Here is a 22,387-nt window from a genome sequence, read left to right as displayed (position 1 = left end):
TTCAGGCAATTCTCCTGCCTCAGCCTCCCGAGCAGCTGGGATTACAGGCACGTGCCACCATGCCCAGCTAATGTTTTGTATTTTTAGTAGAGACGGGGTTTCACCATGTTGACCGGGATGGTCTCGATCTCTTGACCTCGTGATCCACCCGCCTCGGCCTCCCAAAGTGCTGGGATTACAGGCGTGAGCCACTGCGCCCAGTCCTTAAATACAATTTTATATTCATTTTCTTTCTTTGGATGATTATATGCTGAACATTTTACATTTTATTAAATGTTTCAATAACATTATTTTTAATGAGTATATAATACACTTGAAAATTTCAATATTGCCAGTCACATTGTTTTGAACTTTTATTTATTATGTAACGGTAAGATTTACTGCATTGAATACGGGTCCCCCTAATTTGAAAACATCAATCTATAGAAGAAAAAAACCTGAATTTGTCAACACACAATTCAGATTCCACACTTCTTAAAAGTTACTCAAAAGCACAGTAACTGCCATAAAATCTTCAGATCAACATTAGATACAGTGTTATTGCTCTGAATTAGTAATATTTCACCCAAAGTGGGAAAAAAAGTTAATGCTCATTTATTTCTCTCCAATTTGCCAAGAAAACACATGATCTATCTTCCATGTGTTGATATATGAGAAAAACTCAAGAGACCTACAAATTGACAACTAGTAACACTAGTAGATAAAGCCAAACTTTATAAGGATAAGCAGAATTAATAATATGTAGTACCATTCACTCTCCCTACTTAAGAAAATGGAAATATGATTTCCAAACAGGTGACTATGTAAACTATTGCAATAGGCAAAGTAAGCACTGAAGAATTAAAATATAAATATAGATATACAGTTCACTAGATATGCCTTTCATCATGGAGACACTTATTTTGAGGGAAGAAATGTGCTCTACCTGAGGTCAGATGTGGGGTCTGTTGCTTCTCTGCATGCTGCCTCAGCTTCCTGATGACTTCTCAGTATTTGTCAGGTGCACTTAATATTCTGGTTTAGCACTGGAGTAGCTTCCCTCACATAATTGAAATCAGTGTGCTATCTCAGTTCTTCATAGTTTTGTTTTAGTTTTTTCATTTTGTTTTGTTTGAGTGTGTGTGCTTGTGGCTAATCTTTTTGTTTGTAACTGTTGTTTTCAATGAAATTTGAGTAAGAATATTGAGAAAAATACCTTATTATAATTTTTAACAGAATGTTTTTAAATGTAAAAAGTAAACTGGGCTTATCATAAGTGTATCATATACTTGTAATGCCTATATAAACATAGTGCTTGTAGGCATTTGAGTTTGCAACCCTTGGTCTGAGATGGAGCTTGGTTGAGGAAAGAAGGAGGCATTAGAGACAACCAGACAAGCCCAATAGAGTCTGCTGAAACTTCAGTTTACCTTACAGTCCCTCCATGGCCATACTGCTTTATAATTTTCAGTAAGTAACTCATCCTATTTCTTCAAAGATGGCTAATAATTAGAAAGAAATATGGGGAAAAAAAGTATGTGGCTGAGTGCAGTGGGGCATGCCTATAGTCCCGGCTACTTGGGAGCCTGAGATGGAAGGATCCCTTGTGCCTAGGAGTTCAAGTCCAGCCTAGGCAACATAGCAAGACTCCATCTCTGTAAAAAAAAAAAAAGAAGTTCAATAGTATTTGCAAAGCTAGTGAAGCATTTATGTCAAATTATATAATTCACATTAAAGGCTTAGAGCTGTGCCTGCAACTAGTAAATGCTCAATAAATGTTAGACACACATCAAAAAAGCAGCTGTAAAAAAGACAGTTGTCTGACAAGTAATTGTTTATACTTTCAAAGAATTACAAGCCATATATTTATATTTCCATATAATATATACACATACTTTTTCTAATACCCATATATACATTTACATATACACAAACATACAAAGAAAAAAAGAGTTTATAAAAGGAGACACCATGATACAAAGGAGATTATAAAGCAACAAAATATTAAAAGTTATCAGGCAGATCTTAACATAGAAATGGAAGACAAATATAAGCATGAGTAGAGATGTGAAAGCTATATTAGAATGATTAAACTAAATTAAATACAAATAAAATAGGTCAAAAACACAAAATAATAATGGGCTTGAAGAAATAACTCAAAATACTTGATAACAGAAATAAAATACTATCCACAGGGATCTAATAAATGCATAACTGGTACCCCAAACAAACATAACAAAAAAGATTAAATAAAAATAAGTAAGTAAATAAATAAATTCTTTAAAAAAAAAGGAATTGAATTTGAAGATTGAAATGGCATGCAGTGAACCAATGCAAACTGAGATAGAATGGGCAACACTGAGTTCCAGGATCTGCTCCATCTTCACATGGCGTTCTTCCCTCCTGTCTGCACAGTCTTATCATGCTACCAGTCATAATGGATTCAGGATTCACACTACTAAATTATGATCTCGTTTTAAATACCTGCAATGACCCTCTTTCCAAACAAGGTCATTCCGAGGTTCTGGGGATTAGAACTTCAACATATCTTTTGAAGGAACACATTCGACTAATAATACCTTCCTTTACCTTATAGGAAAAAAAGTACTTTTTAATTTTGAGATGCTTGGAAATTTCTGAGATTGGAGCATTTTCCCTATTGCAATAGCCCTTTTTTTTTTTTTTTAAATAAAGTCTTTCCTTATCTAGGTTTGACTTTTTAAAAAAAATTGACAATAGTTCATAGGTAGTGCAGTTTCATGTTTAAATTTGTTATTCCTAACATCTCTCCATTAATCCACAAAAAATTAATGCTCACAAAAAGTTGATAATTTGGAAGATTTATTTTTTAATGACATTTTTACAAAAACATAAAAGGTTTTTTGGGGACTAAAATCAGTGGTAAAACCAGTTTTTGTTTTGTTTTTTTTTTTTACCTTTTTCTTACATAAAAATCAGAAAGACAGCTAGAGATGAGATGAGCATCAAGTGACTGCCTATGTAAAACTGGAATCTGTATCTTAATTGGTTAATTCAAATAGGGCTTCTTCTAAAATTAGAGATATTCATATGGAAAGTAACAAAATAAACTAATTGTTGCTATGATTGGCTATGACTTAATAACAGTAAGCCAAAATCTATAAATCTAATGCTTTATACTGTATAGAAACCATCAGAACATTTTACCATTTGTATAAATATTTTTTATTATAAGCATTTTTTTTGTTTTAAAGTAATTTTCTTTGGAATTTATTGCTTAAGAAGTTAAGATTAGAATACAGGAAATCTGATGAGTGGCCCAGAAATAATTCTTTAACATATGGTCTTTGGAGATAGGTTATATTAAATATAATTTAAAATTCAAGTCACAAAAGATGTATAGGAGTATTGTAACATCAAACCTCTTTGATAAAATCAAAATCTTAAAATTTCAGCATTTACCATTCAGATAAATGGTGAATTTCAAGAGACAAAAATACTTTTTAATCAATGATTGCTCTTTGATAAATTATCTTATTCAGAGAATGGTAGAAATGAAGATAACAAAGCCACCAAAAAAAAAAAACCAAAGTGAAGTTCATAACAAGGGTTAGAAGGGTACAGTAACTTGGAAATCTGTATAGAAAAATAATGACCAAAGATTAGAATAGTCTATGGTAGTTATTTAAAAGGAGAAATAATAGAAATACGAGCTCTGCAATTAATCACAGGAAATCAAGAGATATTGTTAGAGTCAAACAGATACAATGTTTGCTCCTTAATGTTTGTGTGATTTCTAGGCTCTGTTTCCCAATAGTAAACTGTAGACAATGGTAGGTAATACTTCAGGTTGCTGCAAGGATTAAGAGAGATTAATATATATTAAATTCTTCATACGTTATGTAATTTATGATAGATACTTAACCCTCCTTTAATTTCCTTTCCTTCACACAATTGGTTTTTATCCACTGAGTCATAGGATAAATGGACCAGATTAGATTATAACTCTCTCAGTTCAGAATCACTTCAGCATTCCATTCAGAAAACAGTCTAAACCACACATTTATTTTAAAATTGTATTCTTTCAAAGAAATTGTTATTCAAGTTATTTTTACTTTCCAATGCATCTGTGTCTTTCTCAGTCAAAATATGAGTTTTTCTGTGTGTGTATGAATTTTGCAACAGCTTTGTGAAGATATTTTCTACAGATTACTATAAATGAATAGTATTTTAATTAATGCATATAATATGTAAGAGCCGTTTGTATTCCTAATCACAGTGCAGATAAATATCCTCTGTCATGAGAATCAAAGAACTATTGCTTTGAGTTGCAATGAGTTGTTTATATGTTATGCAATGGTGCTGACTAGTGGCTTATTTTTTGAAGAAAACAACTTAAAATATGTATTTTGCATGGCAGAGCAGAAGTTAGACTTTTACATATCCACTTAATATGGCATTATCCTGCAATATTATACTTATTCATACATTCATTTCTTCATTCTGCACAGTCACCAAGATATTTGTTGTCTTTGAGCCTGTGCACAGTGGTTTGCTAGACATGGATTCAAACATAAAACTAAACACTGTAGACAAATGCTATGTTCCAGAAATTAAAGGAAGGTTATATATCTAGAACTTAGAGAATGAGGGGGCTTTAGTTGGGAGATGAGGCAGAACCAGACTATACTGAGCCTTAAAGGTTATATTAAAGGTTTTGGTATTTATCCTGAGAATAGTGAAAAAAGAGAGAAGGAGAAGAGAATTAATTAAATTTTCATTTAAAATTGCAATTCACTTTTTTCTGAAGTGGATAGTGGTCTGGTGAAAACCTGGAAGGATGAGAGGACAATAGTTAGAATGCTATTAAAGTAAATATCTGGTCAGAAACAGCAGTAGACTGAACTGGGGTAACAGTAGCAGAGCTGGAGAAACGTGAATAGATTTAAGCAATACTTCTGAGATTGGCAGGACTTTATGATAACATGGATATAGTTTAGAGAGTGACGAGCTGTGTGATAAGGTGATGAGAGATCAAGTGGATCATGTTAGGAAATAAAGCTATTTAGTGTGGTCTAATTTCTTTGTCTTCTTTCCATACCCAAAGTTTGTAATACTTCATTGTTTTTGTCACTTTTTTGGGTAGGTTTTCACCTTACTATAAAAGTAGTGTTTTTCATGGCTTTAAAATGGGGGAAATAGAACTAAAGATTTTAAAATACTTGATTTTCCTATCAGTTTTAATAAAATACTTGTAACAAAAATATTGGCTAAGCTGGCATTTGAATATTTTGTTTTACATCCTAAGTCTTTATGCAAATAATATGCATTTTAATTTAACTTATTGCAAAGGGTCTAAAGTGTAAATCCAAGATTAAATCCAAATTTAAGATATAATTGCTAAAAGTTAGAAAAAATCCTTAGTTAACAGTAGGTCTTAGTTCAGACTACGAAAACAAAGATTCAGACTATTAAAACAAATGCTATAGACTGTGTGGCTTATAAACAATAGAAATGTATCTTTTACAGTTCCGGGGGCTGGGAAGTCCAAGGTTAGGGTGCTATCAGGTTCCAATTCTGAGAACCCTTTTCCAAGTTGCCAAAAGTCTTCCTTCTGTATCTTCACAAGGCAGAGGATAGGACAAGAGAGCTCTCTAGCATTTATTTTAAGGGCACTAATCCCATTCACAAGGGCTCCACAGTCAAGAAATAATTACCTCCCAAAGGCCCCGCATTTAATATCATCATATAGAAGGTTGAAATTTCATTCAACACATGCATTGGGGTGAGGAGACACAAACACCTGGTCTATTGCATCTTAAAGTTGGCTGATACTCATTATATTGGAATTTTCTAATAAATTAGAGCAAAGATGAATGAGAGCTTGTTGTGATTGTCTCAGGAGAGTGATAACCTATTATGACACATGGTTTTGTAGGTTATATAATAGAAAAATTTGCACTTTTGGATTTTATATTGCAGACAGAAGGCCTGTTAACATTCCATTGTTCAATTGCTCCAACTTCATTAGCTAATACTGATTTTTTTTCAAATAGGATATGTTTATACTCAGCAATTCTTTAATAAAATAACAAAGTGTTTATTAGGAAAATGTGCTACACCTTGAATGAAGAAAATTCAGAGAAAAATAAGTACAGAATAAATAAACAAAGTATACAATCCACTTTATTCTCTTCTGTGGCTGGCCATAGTTTGAGTAATTTTATTGACCCATTAGCTTTAAATCAAGAAAGACTAACAGAAGACTTATTCAGTGATAGGTAAAGTTCTTCAAAACACATTGTTTACAATGGGTAAAATGTGGTGCCTTCAGAATTCTAGGCTTAGTTTTTTGTTTTGTTTTTTTTTTTACTATGTCTTATGCATGACTTAAAATACTGCCAACATGTTAACAGGCATTCAGTTCTAGAATGTGATAGCACAGTAGGGTAGACAGCTAAGTAGAATTTAAGATTTACTGTTGATGTTCTGAGCAGTGTTAATATTATTATTGTTATTATTATTAGAGACTGGGTCTTGCTCTATTGCCCAGGCTGGAATGCAGTGGCACTACCATAGCTCATTGTAACCTCAAACTCTTGACTTCTAGTGATTCTGCTACTTCAGCCTCCAGAGTAGCTGGCATTGCAGCCATACATCACTATGCTTGCCTGGCTAATTTTTGTATTTTCATAGAGATGGGGGTTTCAGTATGCTGCATAGGCTGGTCTTGAACTCTTGGCTTCAAGTGATACTCCTGCCTTGGCCTCCGAAAGCACTGTGATTACAGACATGAGCCACAGTACCAGGCCATATTATTTTTTAAATGTTTTAAATAAAAGTTTCTTTAGAGACATTTTAGAATTTTAGGTATTACTTCTGTTGAAGAAATAATGTAAATGCTTTAAATATTAGGAAGCTATTCTTTTTTTACTCATTCATCATATTTTGTTTTCTCTTTAATTGAACATCTATTCTCTGCCAAACTCTACTGGAAAGAAACACACACAGACACAACAATAAGAGAGCTTCTAGCATAAGAAAGCTTGTGGTCTAGTAGATAAAGAAAACAAACACATAATTAAAATGCTATTTATTAACTGCTCCCAGAGGATTGTACGATAATTTAAATAATTTATAGGAACTCTGAGAAGGTAACACAAAATTTAGTCTGAGAAGGAGATTATGTTAGTGGAAGTCTTTTCAGTTGCATATGATAGAATTCCAGCTCTAACTGGCAGCAAACACTGGACTTACTTGGTCACATAGCTGAACAATTGCCCTATGCCTATTTGGAATTGAGTACTGAAAATTGTAGAGCAATAGGAGTAATGTTCCCCACTTAGTAGACTAGAGGATGGTTAAGCCTCTTACTTCAGTCTCCTTTAGCCCTGTCCAGAAGCAATATTAGAGCCCAGGAGCAAGGGATGAAAAAAGCCAGGCACCAGACATCCTTCTAATGATTCTAGGAGACCAGACTTGATTGTGTGCTGACTTGGTTGGTTGGGTCAAGAAACCAATTATAGTGGGAAGTCCCTTAGGGCAGCTCTCAAACCTGGCTGCAGATTTGAATCACTTCTATAATTCAAAAAATATGCCAACAAATTAAGACAAAATTTCTGGTGATGGGGCTCTGGCATGAATATTTTAAAATGTTCTTTAGGTGTGAAAAGGGAAAAAAAGGCTGCATACCTATAAAGGAAGAGGTATAGGTGAGCTTGTGTAAAGAATAGTGAGCCAACAAATGGCACTCTTGTGAATAAAACACTCCTCATTGCCTCTGCTCTAAGGCCAATCTTAGGGTGAATGCTGGAGCAGCCCTACATGACCAAAGGTAAGATCATGAGGAGATGACATTCTTGCAAGACATCTTCAAGAAATGATGTTTCTTATTTTCTTTGGTTTTGTCCCCACTCTGATATAGCCCAGGTGAAATAGCTATCACATTTTTATTTGATACATGTGTTTGCCTCAGCTATGAAACTACACATTTTTATGGGAAAAGTATCTTATTCATCTTCATATTCCCAATGTCTAGCTGACACAATACTTTGTACATATAGGTCACTCAATAAGTGACAATTGGATTAATTGGATTAATAATTGGATAGTGATGTAGTACCACTATCTCAAGTTTTGCATATTTGGATTCAAAATCTGTAAAATTTTCTATTTGTAAAAATAGAAGTACTTATCAAAAATTTACTTCTATAAATAATTCTGCTTTAAGAGGCAGCAACTCAGAAGCAAGTTATAATTCAAGATTGATCCAGAATATCTCTGGGAATAAAAAGAATAAAATTCACATCTATGCTTATTCATTAGGAAAAAACCTCCAGCTCAATGAATTTTCTATTGAATTTTTAAAAATTGGCCCTGTGATTATACTTTAGAGAAGAATAAACAGAAATTCTGTCTTCTTATATAGTTTATATATTCTGTTTAATCTTACGTAGTTACATCAAGTAAAATGTATGAGATATAAACAATTTAAAACATCATGAAAAATAAAAATTTCTGGAATAGCCCATTAGGAAAGGTCACACTTGAAATGCCATATTCACAGATATTTGATGAGTTTTGTTTTCTGTTACATAGTATCATCTTTAAAATGGTCATTTTGATAACAAGTCTAGTATCAAGTGCGTTTTTTCCTACTGTGTATTCCACATTCTCTCTAGCAATAAAGGTTCTGGATTCCGGCAAGGGCAATTCTTTTGAGGACACATAAGGCAATTGCTTGTAATGCAGTTTACTTGTCCAAAGAGTTCTTGGCTCTGTACTGTTGACAATAACAGAAATGTATTTGGACATCCCAAACCCAGTCAAATATGACTAGGAAGACAATGAAAGGAACAGATGGATATCTTTACAGAGCAACAATTTCAGAGCCACACTTGGGGTCATGCCCATTTTTTTTTTTTTTTTCCAGGAAATGTGAGAAAGGGAACAGATAAGGATCAGGGAGAAGGGCTTAAAACTCTGTGGTGAAAAAATCTGTCTTTACATTCTTGAAGATTCTGAAAACCAAAATGTATATTATTTCAGAGTTATGCAAAGAATACTAAAATTTGAAACTTATGCTTTATGGATAATGTATTGTGTTTAAAAAGAAACTAGCTTTAGAGCATATATTTTAGCACACAAAGACAAGTTCTTTATTATTAGCATGTATTTTCCTAGAAGACAAGAACAATTGAACTAAGATAAATTCAACGTGTTAAGACTTCTTTTGAAGCATTCTAATGAGAATACTGCTATGGTTCCTTCAGTCTTTTTTTCCCCTCCTATTGTTCATAATTAACCATACTTTCATTTCAATGCAATTAAACTAGTATACTCATACTATATAAGACTGATGAGAAAATTTCAGACTATCGAAAGTTTTCAGGGTACCAAATATTACCATATTTCTTAGGGAATATTATCTAAAAATGCCTGTTGAAAAAACAGAACCTCTGAACTTTATTATTCAGAGAATAGGACATTTTTTTTTTTATAAAGAAACAACAATAACCACAGGGGATATATGAATTTGGAGAAAGGCTAACAGCATATTTAGAAATTGTTAGCACAATGATAATTTTAAGTTATTTGTTACATGAGAGGCATGATCCATGAAGTGGTATTAGATGTTACTTATATCAGCCCCGGGGGGGTCATAACCACAAAAAAATGAAGTTTTTACATGGTAAACATTCGCAATATAAAATTTACCATTGTGATGATTTTTAAGTGTGCAATTCAGTAACATTTACTACATTCACATTGCTGTGCAATAACCACCACTGTCCATCTTCAGAAATTTTTCATCATCCCAAACTAAAACTGCATACTCATTAAAAAATAATGAATCCCTTTATCTAGCACCTGATGACATGATTCTACTTTCTGTTTTTAGGAATCTGACCGTTCCAGGCACCTCTTATAAATAGAATCACACGGTATTTGTCTTTTGGTGTGTGACTTATTTCACTTATCATATTGTTCTCAAGGCTCATCCATGCTGTCAGAAATGTCAGCATCCCACTCCTTTTTAAAGTTGAATAGTATTTCATTGATTGTACATAGCATATTTTGTTTATTCATTAATTTTTCCATGAACATTTGTGTTGCTTCCAGATTTTGGCTATTGTGAATAATGTTACTATGAACATTGATGTACATATATCTGTTTGAGCCCATGTTTTCAGTTCTTTTGGGTACATAGAAGCGAAATTACTGACTCATGGTAATTCTATGTTTACTCTTTGAGGAACTGCCATACTGTCTTTCGCAACAACCGTAACATTTTATGTTAGCACTAGCAATGCACAAAGATTTTAATTTTTCCACATCCTCTCCACCACTTACTTCTGTTTTTTTTAAAAAAATTAAATAGCCATCCGCATAGTATCTTTCTGTGATTGTGATTTGCATTTCCCTAATGACTAATGATGTTCAGCATCTTTTCCTGTTTTTACTGGCTAGTTGTATATCTTCTTTAGAGAAATGTCTATTAAAGATGTTTGCTAATTTTTTAATTTGGTTGGGTTTTTTTTGTTATTAAGTGGTAGGACTTACTTATATATTCTGAATATTAATCCCTCATCAGATACATTATTTACAAATATTTTTGCACATTCTGTGACTTGCCTTTTTCCCACCTCCCTTTCCTGGAGGCATGAATTGTTGCCTTGACCATTCAGATCTGTGATTATTAAGAACACCTGTGGCAACATCAAACCGAGCCCACAAGCATTATGCTGAGGAGCAAGAACTAGGGAAGAAGATGCACAGGAAACATCCATGAAAACAACTAGGAGGGCTTTGAGAGAACGTGGAGCTGGAGTTTGGATTTTGCTTTTTGAAAAGCATGGGAAAACCTAGAAGGCTCTGTCTTAAGAAGATCAGGGACTTTCTGGGGTCATAAGCTGAGGGGTTGTAATGTTTCCAAGCTGAATCTGCAGATCGGGGGGAAAATGATGTTAAAATCCAACAGTGCCAGAGACTAGAAGGGGAGGGAATGGGAATGGAGGGAGAATCATAGTGAAAATATTGAGGATAAATTAGAGATGGGACAAGATAATCACTTATTGTACTGTATCAGGCAGCGGATAATAGTGATGCCTGAATGGAAAGAGTGTGGATGAAGGGGAAAGAAGACAAAAGCAATTTTAAATTCAGTTCCCCTGACACAACTCTTTCCTCAGGACTTAACTGAATGTTGGAGGGAAACCCCTGTATGATTATTACTGCATTTACAAATCTTTCCATATATGAGCTTAGAGAAAATTGATTTTATTCTTATAATTGAAATCTTTTTTTTTTTTGAGACAGAGTCTTGCTGTTGTTACCCAGACTGGAATGCAATGGCACGATCTCGGCTCACCGCAACTATCGCCTCCTGGGTTCAGGCAATTCTCCTGCCTCAGCCTCCCAAGTAGCTGGGACTACAGGCATGTACCACCATGCCCAACTAATTTTTGTATTTTTAGTAGAGATGGGGTTTCACCTTGTTCACCAGGATGGTCTTGATCGCTTGACCTCGTGATCCACCCACCTCGGCCTCCCAAAGTGCTGGGATTATAGGAGTGAGCCACGGCACTCGGCCTATAATTGAAATCTTTGAAGAAAATTGGCAGTGTGGTAGAGAAGAAAGCTCCCCTGGGTTCTAATCTCGGCATTATCAGGCATAAACCAGTCCTTGGACCTGGAACTATAACTTCCTCTGCAATCCAGTTTATAAATCTTTAAGATAAGGGGTCTGACACCTATGATTTCTAATTTCCAGCTAGAATTCATGAGGTATATGCTATTGTTTCAATGTTCGCTTTTTCCGAAGAGGATGCTGAAATTTAATTGCCATTTAACAGTCTTAAGAGGTGGGACTTTGGAGAGGTGACTAGGCTATGAGGGCTCCACCCTGATTAGTGGGACTGGTGCTATTATAAAAGGGCAAATTTGTCCCCTCTCTTGTTCCCTCTTACCTTCTGCCTTCCACCATGCAACATCACAGCAAGAAGACCTTCACAAGATGCTGGCCCCTTGATCTCTTATTTCCCTTTTTCCTGAACTGTGAGCCAATAAATTTCTGTTTATTATAAATTACTCAGTGTCAGGTATTCTGCTATAGGAGCAAAATGAACTACAATGGAATATGTTTTAAATGTAAACGTTTCTCTTCCTGAATCACAGGTTGACTTATAACAGTCTTTGACAGCTGGAAAATGAAAAGGAAACACCTGCAGTTCTCCTGTAGCAGCTATATGTTACGTGACAAAAATGAGACACCATGAGATGCTACACAAGTATTCTATTTTTGTCCTTGTTTCTCTTATTTGGGCACTGCAGGATTCTCATAATACATGTTGGGGCTGGTATAAGAAAGTAAAACTGTAGTGAACTCACAGATGCAAATGAGAGAGGAACACAAATACAAATGAGCAAAGTATTGGACATTGACTAGAGCTGAAGTGTAGAGGCTGTGAAGGGATGAATGAAAGACAGACAAATGATTGTCCAAGTACTTATTGAGGCAAACATTTGGTAGATAATTTGTTTTTCATACAACTGCAATGAATGTCATTCTTCTCTATGGAACAGCACGCCAAATCTTTAGCACATCGCTGCTTGGTGCCCAGTGGGCAGCAAGTGCCCGATTGCCAATGCCACTTTTTAGCGCATGTTCATCTGCAGGATATTAAACAGATTGCCATCCTTTTGATGTTTGTGAATACGAGTAGTAAATACCATATGATATGACTCAATGAATTTGTGTCAGAAAAAAGAAAAAGACAAAGAGGAGAATGAAGAAGGCAAAAGAAGGATATGAGGAGGAAAATAAGGAAAAGGAAATTAATTTCCTTCTCTCTTGGATAGGAAGGGATGAACTAGGTAAATCTGAAAGGAAACAAATGTTATGAAAGTTAGTAATAAGCTTCGTATCTAGAAAATAATAATACACCTGCCAATTTACTTGCCTAGTTCTGGCACATTTTGTGAACTAAAGAAATGACTCCCCAGATAATCTGTAAACATTTTTTTTCAGGAATAGAAAGTCATGAGTGAACAGAGAATGATTTCATTATAGTTCGGAATCTTCCAGAATGTGTCTTGCTTAATGGACCATAAAATTTGTATGTGTGTATGAGTATGTGAATGTGCCTGAAATTATTAATTGGTCAAGGCATTACTGAAGTTTCATAAGAAATCTAATGAATGGTTTTTATTGCCTTTACTTTCATTTGTTAGCAAGTATGTGATGTGGGTAGACGTAGTCCAAGAAAAGCACTATCAATTGGGTAAAACTAAAGGAACATTAAAAGTCTAAAAACTTTTTTTCTAATATTTCTTTTAACATGTTTTAAGGACATCTAGTAAGTGACTTAAAATTTTCACTTACTTGTTTCTACTAGATGATGTTGGATTAGATGGTCTCTTGAGCCTTACCTAACTCCAACCTCTTCTGGCACATGAATGTAGTCTTGGAGTTTTCTTTGAGAACACTGTATTTTTGAGTCTACTAAACTCTTTATAACTAATCAGATTAGCCTGATGAATCGTTTCCTAAATACTGACACTATAACTTTTTTGGATTGTAAAGATGAATTTCTTGTAATTTTCCTCAATGTTGTTAATTGTAAAACTGAGCTAATGGCAAACATCTATGACCTTTTTGAAACAGAATTTGGAAGAAGTGATCAGTTGATTCTGTGAAGTGTACTTGAGACCAGCCAAACTTTTTCTCAGAGGAGAGACAGAGAGATGAGAGAACAGGGCAAGACCCTAATTAAAGATTCCTTCTCAGGGTGTCTATTCATCCCCTGCTCTTGTCACATTGCTGAGGCTGTACAAAGGTGGAAGCAGGGAGGTGCAGTTAAGCATATTGTCTACCTCTGTTTAGAGAAAAATCTAAACAAAATAGAATTGTTTTCTGCAGTCACTAGAACATTTTTGATTTGGTTTTGTTCAACTCTCTCTCAAAGCTGCTAGTATAGATGGTATAGTGTTTCGTTATTTTTGGCATTATGTTTTCCAAACTTGACTTTCCTATGACACTTGAAAAACGTACTCTGATAACTGAATATAAGAAAGGTTTGTTGTTTTTGAACAGTAAACTGAATTTCATAGATAGTTTATATGAGATTAATAATGCAGTCTTATCACCCTCTGTTTTTTCCCACCAAAGGTCAAGGCCTTCTCTTGTTTTTTAAAATAAATCATTTTGTTGAGGGCAGATATGATAATAAAGTATAATCTATGCTAAACACATAGAGAACAAGGATCACATGCAATTTCTCCAAGGCTCAAATAAATTGAGCTGTAAAAGTTGTTGATCGAAATGATAGGGGCTATTTAAATATTAAGTTTATTAATTTTGTAGTGATTAAAACTATCAGAATAGACTATAGAGCTGTCATTTCTGTGGGATGTTAAAGTAGGTGACTTACTGAGATAGCATTGTGTTTATTCTAGATGTTGCAGGAAGATTACCCTAAGGGATCTTACTAGTTCACAAGATTAAAAAAAAAAAGGCTTGGAAGCAAATTTTCCAGATAGAGCAGTCAAAGAGTTGATACATAATGTCCCTCCAAAATGAGGATTGTATAATGTAACATTTAGCCTCATGTACTGACAATGAGGGCTTACCATGAGTGAAACAATAGGTTCCTTGGTAGATTATGAATATTAATATCAAAATGACAATATAAGCAGCAGAAATCAGGTACAAACAGATTGTTCAGATTCTGAGTGCGGTGGGAAGGGGGAGATGCTTCTCTCTCTCAGTGCAGTATGTATAGTTTCTATTCCCAGAGCTCAGTTAGAAATGATCTAGCTGTTTAGTGCTGGCTCTATATTGATGTCACATGAGGTGTTTTTAATTAGATTTAATAGTACATCTGACTTCTTTTCAGTTACCTTTAACACTTCTTTCCCTTCCCTACCTTGTTTCTCTTCTCCTCCTCTCTCTCTTCCTGTCCCCTAAATTTTTCTCTCTCTCATTATTCTTTCTTATTGACCTCCTCCCCTCCAGCCACAGCTTAAATTCACAAAATGCCTCCTTGGAAAATAGCATCAGAATTAGATGCTTTTCTTTCTCCTGGGTAGTGTTCCAGCTCATTCTCTCTTACTCGCACATATGCCTGACATTAAATGAGGACTGCTGTTTCATAACATGCATGCAGTGAGACCCCATCATCATAATTTCACCATGTAGTTCTGCTTAGTGGCAATATAGAAAAATTATTAAACAGATAATTTTATAATAAAATAAACAGAAGCTCCTATATAGCCTTGGGGCAAAGTATTATAATTTACCAATGCCATAAGAGTTAAATTAAGAAAATGAGACTTTTAAAGGCAAAGATACCTTAAAAAGGTAAGCTGATAAGCACAGAAATGTGTATATGGAAGGAGTGAGAGTGAGATGTTGAGTTTGAGGACTTTTATTTCTGATTTTCTTATGGTATCTTTGTTTGTAACTCTTCATAAGGTCATTTGGAATAGGTCCCAGATGGAGAATTATGACCAGATAAATGAAATGAGAAATTAATTTGTTTTAAATGATACTAGACATTATCATGTACTTCTCCAGCCTAATCACACAAATTACTTCAAAATAGAGCTCACAGACCTGCTAGAGAGGAACTGGTACACCCCATGCTAGCTCACTGCAGACTCAGTGAGGATACATCAGTATGCGTAATAAAGACTGGGATTAAGCTACTTGAATAAACATTGGCTATATTCCTTCAGAGTTTGAAGATAACTTTCTCCTTTTAAAAATAGTTTTGCTGAGGTCTTATTGACCACAAATATTTAAAGCATTTGATTAATTTTAACATATGTATATTTACCCTCAAAACCACCACAATTACTATAAAAATGTATTTATCACCCTCCCAAATTTTCTTTGTGCCCCTTTAAAATCGTGCCTCCTTAGCCTTCCTGCTGATTTCTTATCACCCCTCCCCCAGTTCCCAGGCAGCCACTGATCTGCTTTCTGACACTGTACAATACTTTGAATTTTCTAAGAACAGGATCATACACTATGAATATACTCTTTTCATCTGGCTTACCTCCTTTAATTATTTTGAAATTCATCTATGTTATAGTGTTTATTAATAATTCATTTCTTTTTGTTGCTGAATAGTATACCATTGTCTGCATATATTATAGTTTATTTATCTTTTTACCTGTTGGTGACCATTTGACTTGTATACAGCTTTTGGCCATAATATTAGTCCTGTGAACAAGTCTTTGTAGGGACATATATTCTCATTTCTCTTGGGTAGATACCTAGGATCATACATATATTGAATTTTTGAAGAAATTCTCAAACTGTTTTCCAAAAAGCTTATACTATTTTACATTTCCACAAGAAACATATGAAAGGTAAGTTCTTCCACATCTTTACTAGTATTTGATAAAGTCAGTTTTGTTTTGTTTTTATGTATTGGGTTACTATGTGGTTTCTATCTCACGTAGTTTTTCTTTTTCAGTTTGTTAATCTGGTGACACACTTTGATTTTTCTAATTATGCTGATTCATTACCCTATTGTTACATTCCCTCACTTGGTCATTATGTATCTTTTAAAATATTGATAAACTAACTTTGCTCAAATTTTGTTTAGAATATTTGCATCCATGTTGATGACAGATACTGGGTTGCAGTTGTTTTTCCTTGGAACATCTTTCTTCCTGGTGCTGCAACCGGGATAATGCTATAAACCTGGCCTTGTAGAATGAGTTTGAGAACATTCCCTTCTTTTCAGTCTTCTGGATAAATTTGTGTAGAATGGGCATTTCTTTCTTATAAGTGTAAAAGGAGCTTCTTAAGCTTGAGATTTTCTTTGTAAGGGGGCGTTTTAAACTAGAAGTTCAATATTTTTAAGAAATATAGAACCATTCTGCTTATCTATATTTTCCTGAGTTTTAGAAGTTGGTGTTTTCCAATGAATTTGTTCATCTTATCCAAGTCACCAAATTTACTGGCATAAAGTTTTCATGATATTTCCATATTCTCATTTTACTATCCTTGATAACCTATAGGACCTACAGTAGTAATGTCATTCTCATTTCTGATACTGATAATTTTTGTCTTCTCTCCTTTTTTTCTAGTCATGGAGGCTAAAATTTCATCATATTCACACTATGAAAGAACCAACTTTTGTTTAATCAATTTTCCCATTTTTTCAATTGGTTTCTATTTTCTGTATCTGCTTTCTATCTTCTTTAGACTTAATTGATTACAACTGCTCTCATCTTTATTATTTCTTTACTTCTTCTATTTAATTTGGGCTTAATTTATTATTCTATTTGTAGTTACTCTATTTGCAGTTTAAAGCAGAGGTTTAAGACCTTTTCTCGCTTCTAATACAGGCATTTCGTTCTATAAATTTCTTTTTAAATACTGCTTTAACACTCATAATTTTTAACATGTTGTGCTTTCATTTTACTCAATTCCAGATACTTTCTATTTTCCCTCTTTATTTCTTTAACTATCATTTTAAATTTTGTGATTTAGTTTTCAAATATTTGGGGACTTTAAAAATATTTTTCTAGTGTTAATTTATAATTCTAACGTGCTCAGACAGCATACTTTTTAACAAATCTTTTAATTTTTTCAGGCTTGCTTTTTCACCTCTATATGGTCTACCTTGGTAAATGTTCCCTGGACACTGGAACATAATACATACTCTCCTATTCTTGAGTGGCATGCTCCATACATGTTAATTAAGTCAAGTTGTTTGATACTATTATTAAAATCCATTATCTTAGTAACTTCTTATCTAGTTTTTCTATCAATTATTGAGGAAGAAGTGTTGAAATCTCTTCCTGTAATTGCACAATTTTCTATTTTTCTTTTCAGTTCTATAAGATTTTATATATTTTGAGGCTCCATGATGAGGTGCATAAACATTTAGAATTGTTATGTCCTCTTGAATTTACCCCATCATCACTACAAATAATCTTGCTTTATCACTTTTAATATTCATTGCTTTGAAATTTACTTTCTGATGTTTCTGTTATTATTAACATGGTATATCCATTTTCTATTTTTTTACTTTTAACCTCTTTTTTTCTTTATGTGTAAAGTACGTTTCTTAGAGGCATTGTATATTTTGGTCTTGCTTTTTAAATCTGACAAGTTTCCTTTTTAACTGGGATAGTTATTTACATTTAATGTGCTTGTTGGCATGGTTAGGTTTAAATATCTTTTCCTACCTTTTCTTTCTTCTTCATCTGTTTTGTATCTTCTTTAGAATTAATTTAATATTTTCATAGTTCTAAGCTATATTTTTAATTACAACATTCGTTTTATTTCAGGATTTATAATGTATATCTTTCATTATCAGTGTAACTTTAAGTGATCTGATATCATTTCACACACAGTGTATGAGTCTCAAACTACTACAACTTCATTTATCCCTTTCTTTGCTATCGTTTTCTTTTAGGCATACTTAAACTCCGTACTATATTGTTATTTCTGTGTGAACAGCCATTTGTTCTTTCCTACTTGAAAGCAGTATTTGCTGCAATATTCCAGTGTTTTTTCCCAGCATATATCCAGCTAATATATTAAATCAAAAGGTAAGTTGTCAGAAATATTGTTGCAATCATAATATAGTTTTTGTATCAGCATAAAACATACTTAAATTTGCCTTTGTAAGTTTCTCCTGATAAATAATACGAATACACATTGACCCAAAACGTATATAGCTGTTTATCTTAAAGTATTTATATGTAATGGTTCACTTAGGACCATTTATGTTAAAATCTACTGACTACAATGCACTTTTAATTTATAAATGATCTACTCTATATGTATAGACATGGTATAAAAAAGGGAAATAAAAAAGTCCCTATAGGATTCACAGAATAATTAAGTGAAATAGTAATTACTGAGATCATGTAAATTGTCTGACAAGTTTCAATTTGGCTAATATTTTTCAGGAAAATATCTAAGCTATGAGAATACTAAATGTCTATTGTAAGGATTCAGAAAATATTTCCATTAAACATTCAGTGAAGATGTAATCTGTCTAATATGTAGAAAGGAGAACTTGTAGGCTATTAAAAATAAGAGTAACAATGCCAAAAAGTCCCTTAATTTTAGCAAATTAATTACAGTTCTTAATCAAGTGTGTGTAACACAAGAACCAAATCTGGGTCCATAAGTGTTAGAGTATATTTGATAAAAGGATTCCATGAATAGAATCTGAATAGCCTATATTTTTGGAAAGAATAGGGTAGAATGTTATAGCAATGGAAGCGGTCAGCCTTCAAGATGGCTGGCCCAACTGTGTCAATGTTAAAAAGCACCAAATATTTCTAGGGTGCTCTTCTAATGTATTTTCTTTATTTCAGGTCACAAGCCTAGGGTTTTCATGGGTCATGTAGCAAGCAGTTTATAAACAAAATAAGAGTCTATAATAGTGTCATTACATTAAGAGACAGAACTGCTGTATTCTTTCATTATGTAAAATGTTTACATCTTGGGACTCGATGGTTGGTATTATTATGGTATACCCGAGATATATCTTGCTCCAATTAGTATTACCATGCTACTCACTATAAAAAATCCCAAAGGCAGACTAGAGAAGATAGAAGAATCACTACTTTCAGGAGACTGACTGGTAACCCAACCCATTGATTTCATTACGGCTTTCTTCCATGTAGCATAACGAATTTCACTTTCTGTGGCCTGGATCTGTGGTTCAAATCGTTCCATCCTGAGAACTGACAAAGCCTGGGGTTCAAGACTCCAAACATTTACTCCTTCTGCAGCTCCTGCTGCCATGGCAGCTCCTAGTGCAGTTGTTTCAGGCATAAATGGCTTTATTACTGGAATATGCAGAATATCTGCTTGTAGTTGCATAAGAACGTTGTTGTGGGTCATTCCACCATCTACCTGCAAATGACGAAGTGGAATTCCACAGTCACGGTTCATGGCTTCCAAAATCTCTCGAGTTTGGAAACAAACAGCTTCTAATGCAGCAAAAGCAATATGACATTTATTGGTAAACTGAGTGAGACCACAGAGTATCCCTCTTGCACTGGGCTCCCAGTAAGGTGCATATAACCCCGAAAAGGCTGGGACAAAGTAACAGCCATAAGAAGTTCCTACTTCTTTAGCAAGTTTTTCAAGGTCTCTCGAGGTCTCTATAATTCCAAGATTGTCTCTTAGCCAACGAATAACAGCACCTGCTATAGCAACAGAACCTTCCAGTGCATAATATACTGGTTTCTCTCTGCCTAGTTTGTAAGCTACAGTGGTCAGAAGGCCATGTTCAGAAAACACACATTTACGACCTGTATTACATAGTAAGAAGCAACCTGTTCCATAGGTGTTTTTGGCTTGTCCTTCTTGGAGGCACATTTGTCCTACCAATGCAGCACATTGGTCCCCCAAACACCCAGATATTGGCACACCTTCCAGGGCCCCAGCTTGAATTATGCCATAGATCTCAGAAGAACTGAAGACATTTGGAAGAATGCCCATTGGAATTTCAAAAAAGTCACAGAGTTCTTTATCCCATTCCAAAGAATGGATATTAAAAAGCATTGTCCTACTTGCATTTGTGACATCTGTACAATGCACACCTCCATTAACTCCTCCTGTTAAACTCCAGATAAGCCACGAATCAATGGTACCAAAAAGAGCTCTACCTTCTTCAACAGCCCTTTGGACGTTTCTCACATTGTCAAGCAGCCAACGAAGTTTTACTGCACTGAAGTAAGTGCTAAGTGGGAGGCCTGTCTTAGACTTGACGAAGTTGTTATTTCCTGGAATTTTTTTACTAAGATCCTCAACGGTAGCCTGGGTTCTTAGATCCAGCCACACCACAGCATTGTAGAGAGGCTCTCCAGTTAACTTGTCCCAGATTACAGTGGTTTCCCTCTGATTGCTGACACCAACAGCTTTTATGTTGGATATATCAATATTCAGTTCGTCAAGTTTCTCACACGTTCTCTCTATACACTCATAGACAGACTGAAGAATTTCCTTAGGGTCTTGTTCCACCCAACCTTCTTTTGGGAACTCTTGTGTTAATTCCACTCTGTGATGACTAAGTAGTTCCGCTGTTTTTGAACTGAAAACCAGAAAGCGAGTGGAGTTGGTGCCCTGGACCACCGCTCCGACCAACGGCCCCGCGACTGCTTTCTTGGGGGCTGCCATGACACCAGTAGGTCGGCTCAGCAGCTCTGGGATGGTTTCCCAGGCGACGGTGGTGCTGGGGGCGGGGAACGCAGCCAGTCAGGAGCACAGGGCACAGGCGCGAGGCAAGCTTTGCCGTTTAACTGGCGCTGCGCCTTCTTACCCCACCCCTCCGGCCCAGGCCCTGCCCCCAGCCCCTCAGTTGTTTTCTAAGATTTGAGTTTAAAAAAATCTTATATTTATCCATGTAATTACAGTTACCCGTGTTCATTCTTTTGTGTGGATCTATATCTCTATGTTATCATTTTCCTTCTTAACAGTGTAGGTCTGCTGGAGATGAATTCGTCCAAATTTGAACATCTGAAATATATTTCATATTAATACATAAAGATATTTTCTCTGAGTATAGAATTCTATTTGACATATTTTTTGTTTTTAAATTTCTGGACCTCGGAGCTGTTGCTCTACCATCTTCTCTCTTGCCGTTTCAGATGGGAACTTTGCTGTTATTTTTAACATGCCGGTTTTTCTGTCTTCAGGGTTTTTCTCTTTATCAGTGGTTTTGCTCGCTTTGATCATGAAGTACGTTCGAGTAGTTTTCTTTGCTTGGGTTTTACTGAGCTTCTTGGAATCTGTAGGTTTATAGGTTTCATCAAATTTGGAAAGCTTTAGGCCCATTATTTCTTCAAATGTGTTTTATTCTCTTTCTTCCGTCCCGTAGGGACTCCACTGATGCCCTACTCATTACAATTACCTTTTCTCTTTGTGCTTGATTTCAGATAGTTTCTGTTGCTGTCTTTTCAAGTTCACTAATCTTTTCTTCTCCAATGTCTTCTCTGCTATTAATTCATCCCATGTACTTCTCACCTCACATATTGTAGTGTTCATCCCTAAGAAGCTCAATTTGGGTTTTGAAACATCTACTTAGCTTTCTGAACACATGGACTATAGCTGGAATCACTTTTAATTTCATTTTCTGCAATTCTGACATCTGTGTCAGTTCTGGTTCAATTTTGATTGATTGTTTATCTCCTTATTATGGCTTGTATTTCCTGGTTTTATTATTTTTTCTTTTCTTTTTTCTTGCATGTCTTATAAGTTTTAATTAGATGTCAAACATTGTGAATTTTACCTGACTGGGTGCTTGATACATTTGTATCCCTATAAATGGTCTTGAGTTTTGTTTTGGAGTGCAGATACATTACTTGGAAACAGTTCAATTCTTTTGCATCTTGCCTTTAAGATTCCTTAGATGGGACAAGCACAGTGCTCAGTCTGGGGCTA

At 34.7% G+C, this 22,387-nt stretch overlaps 1 protein-coding gene across 1 annotated transcript; it reads right to left on the bottom strand.

The window, feature by feature from the left end:
* Positions 1-3,518: 3,518 nt before the first annotated feature.
* On the bottom strand, positions 3,519-21,143 carry GK2 (glycerol kinase 2). Its single transcript, XM_078367936.1, has one exon. It carries the CDS (start codon positions 21,122-21,124, stop codon positions 19,463-19,465), a length of 1,662 nt encoding a protein of 553 aa, XP_078224062.1. The 5' UTR covers positions 21,125-21,143; the 3' UTR covers positions 3,519-19,462.
* Positions 21,144-22,387: the final 1,244 nt, after the last annotated feature.

The sequence above is a fragment of the Callithrix jacchus genome, chromosome 3 (assembly GCF_049354715.1).
Source record: "Callithrix jacchus isolate 240 chromosome 3, calJac240_pri, whole genome shotgun sequence".
Lineage (NCBI taxonomy): Eukaryota > Metazoa > Chordata > Mammalia > Primates > Cebidae > Callithrix > Callithrix jacchus.
Note: the sequence above shows the minus strand (reverse complement) of the source record. Positions and strands in the feature narration are given on the sequence as shown.

Bases quoted from the DNA above. Each gene is read 5' to 3' on its own strand.
- GK2 (XM_078367936.1), bottom strand. From the start codon at position 21,124: ATGGCAGCCCCCAAGAAAGCAGTCGCGGGGCCGTTGGTCGGAGCGGTG.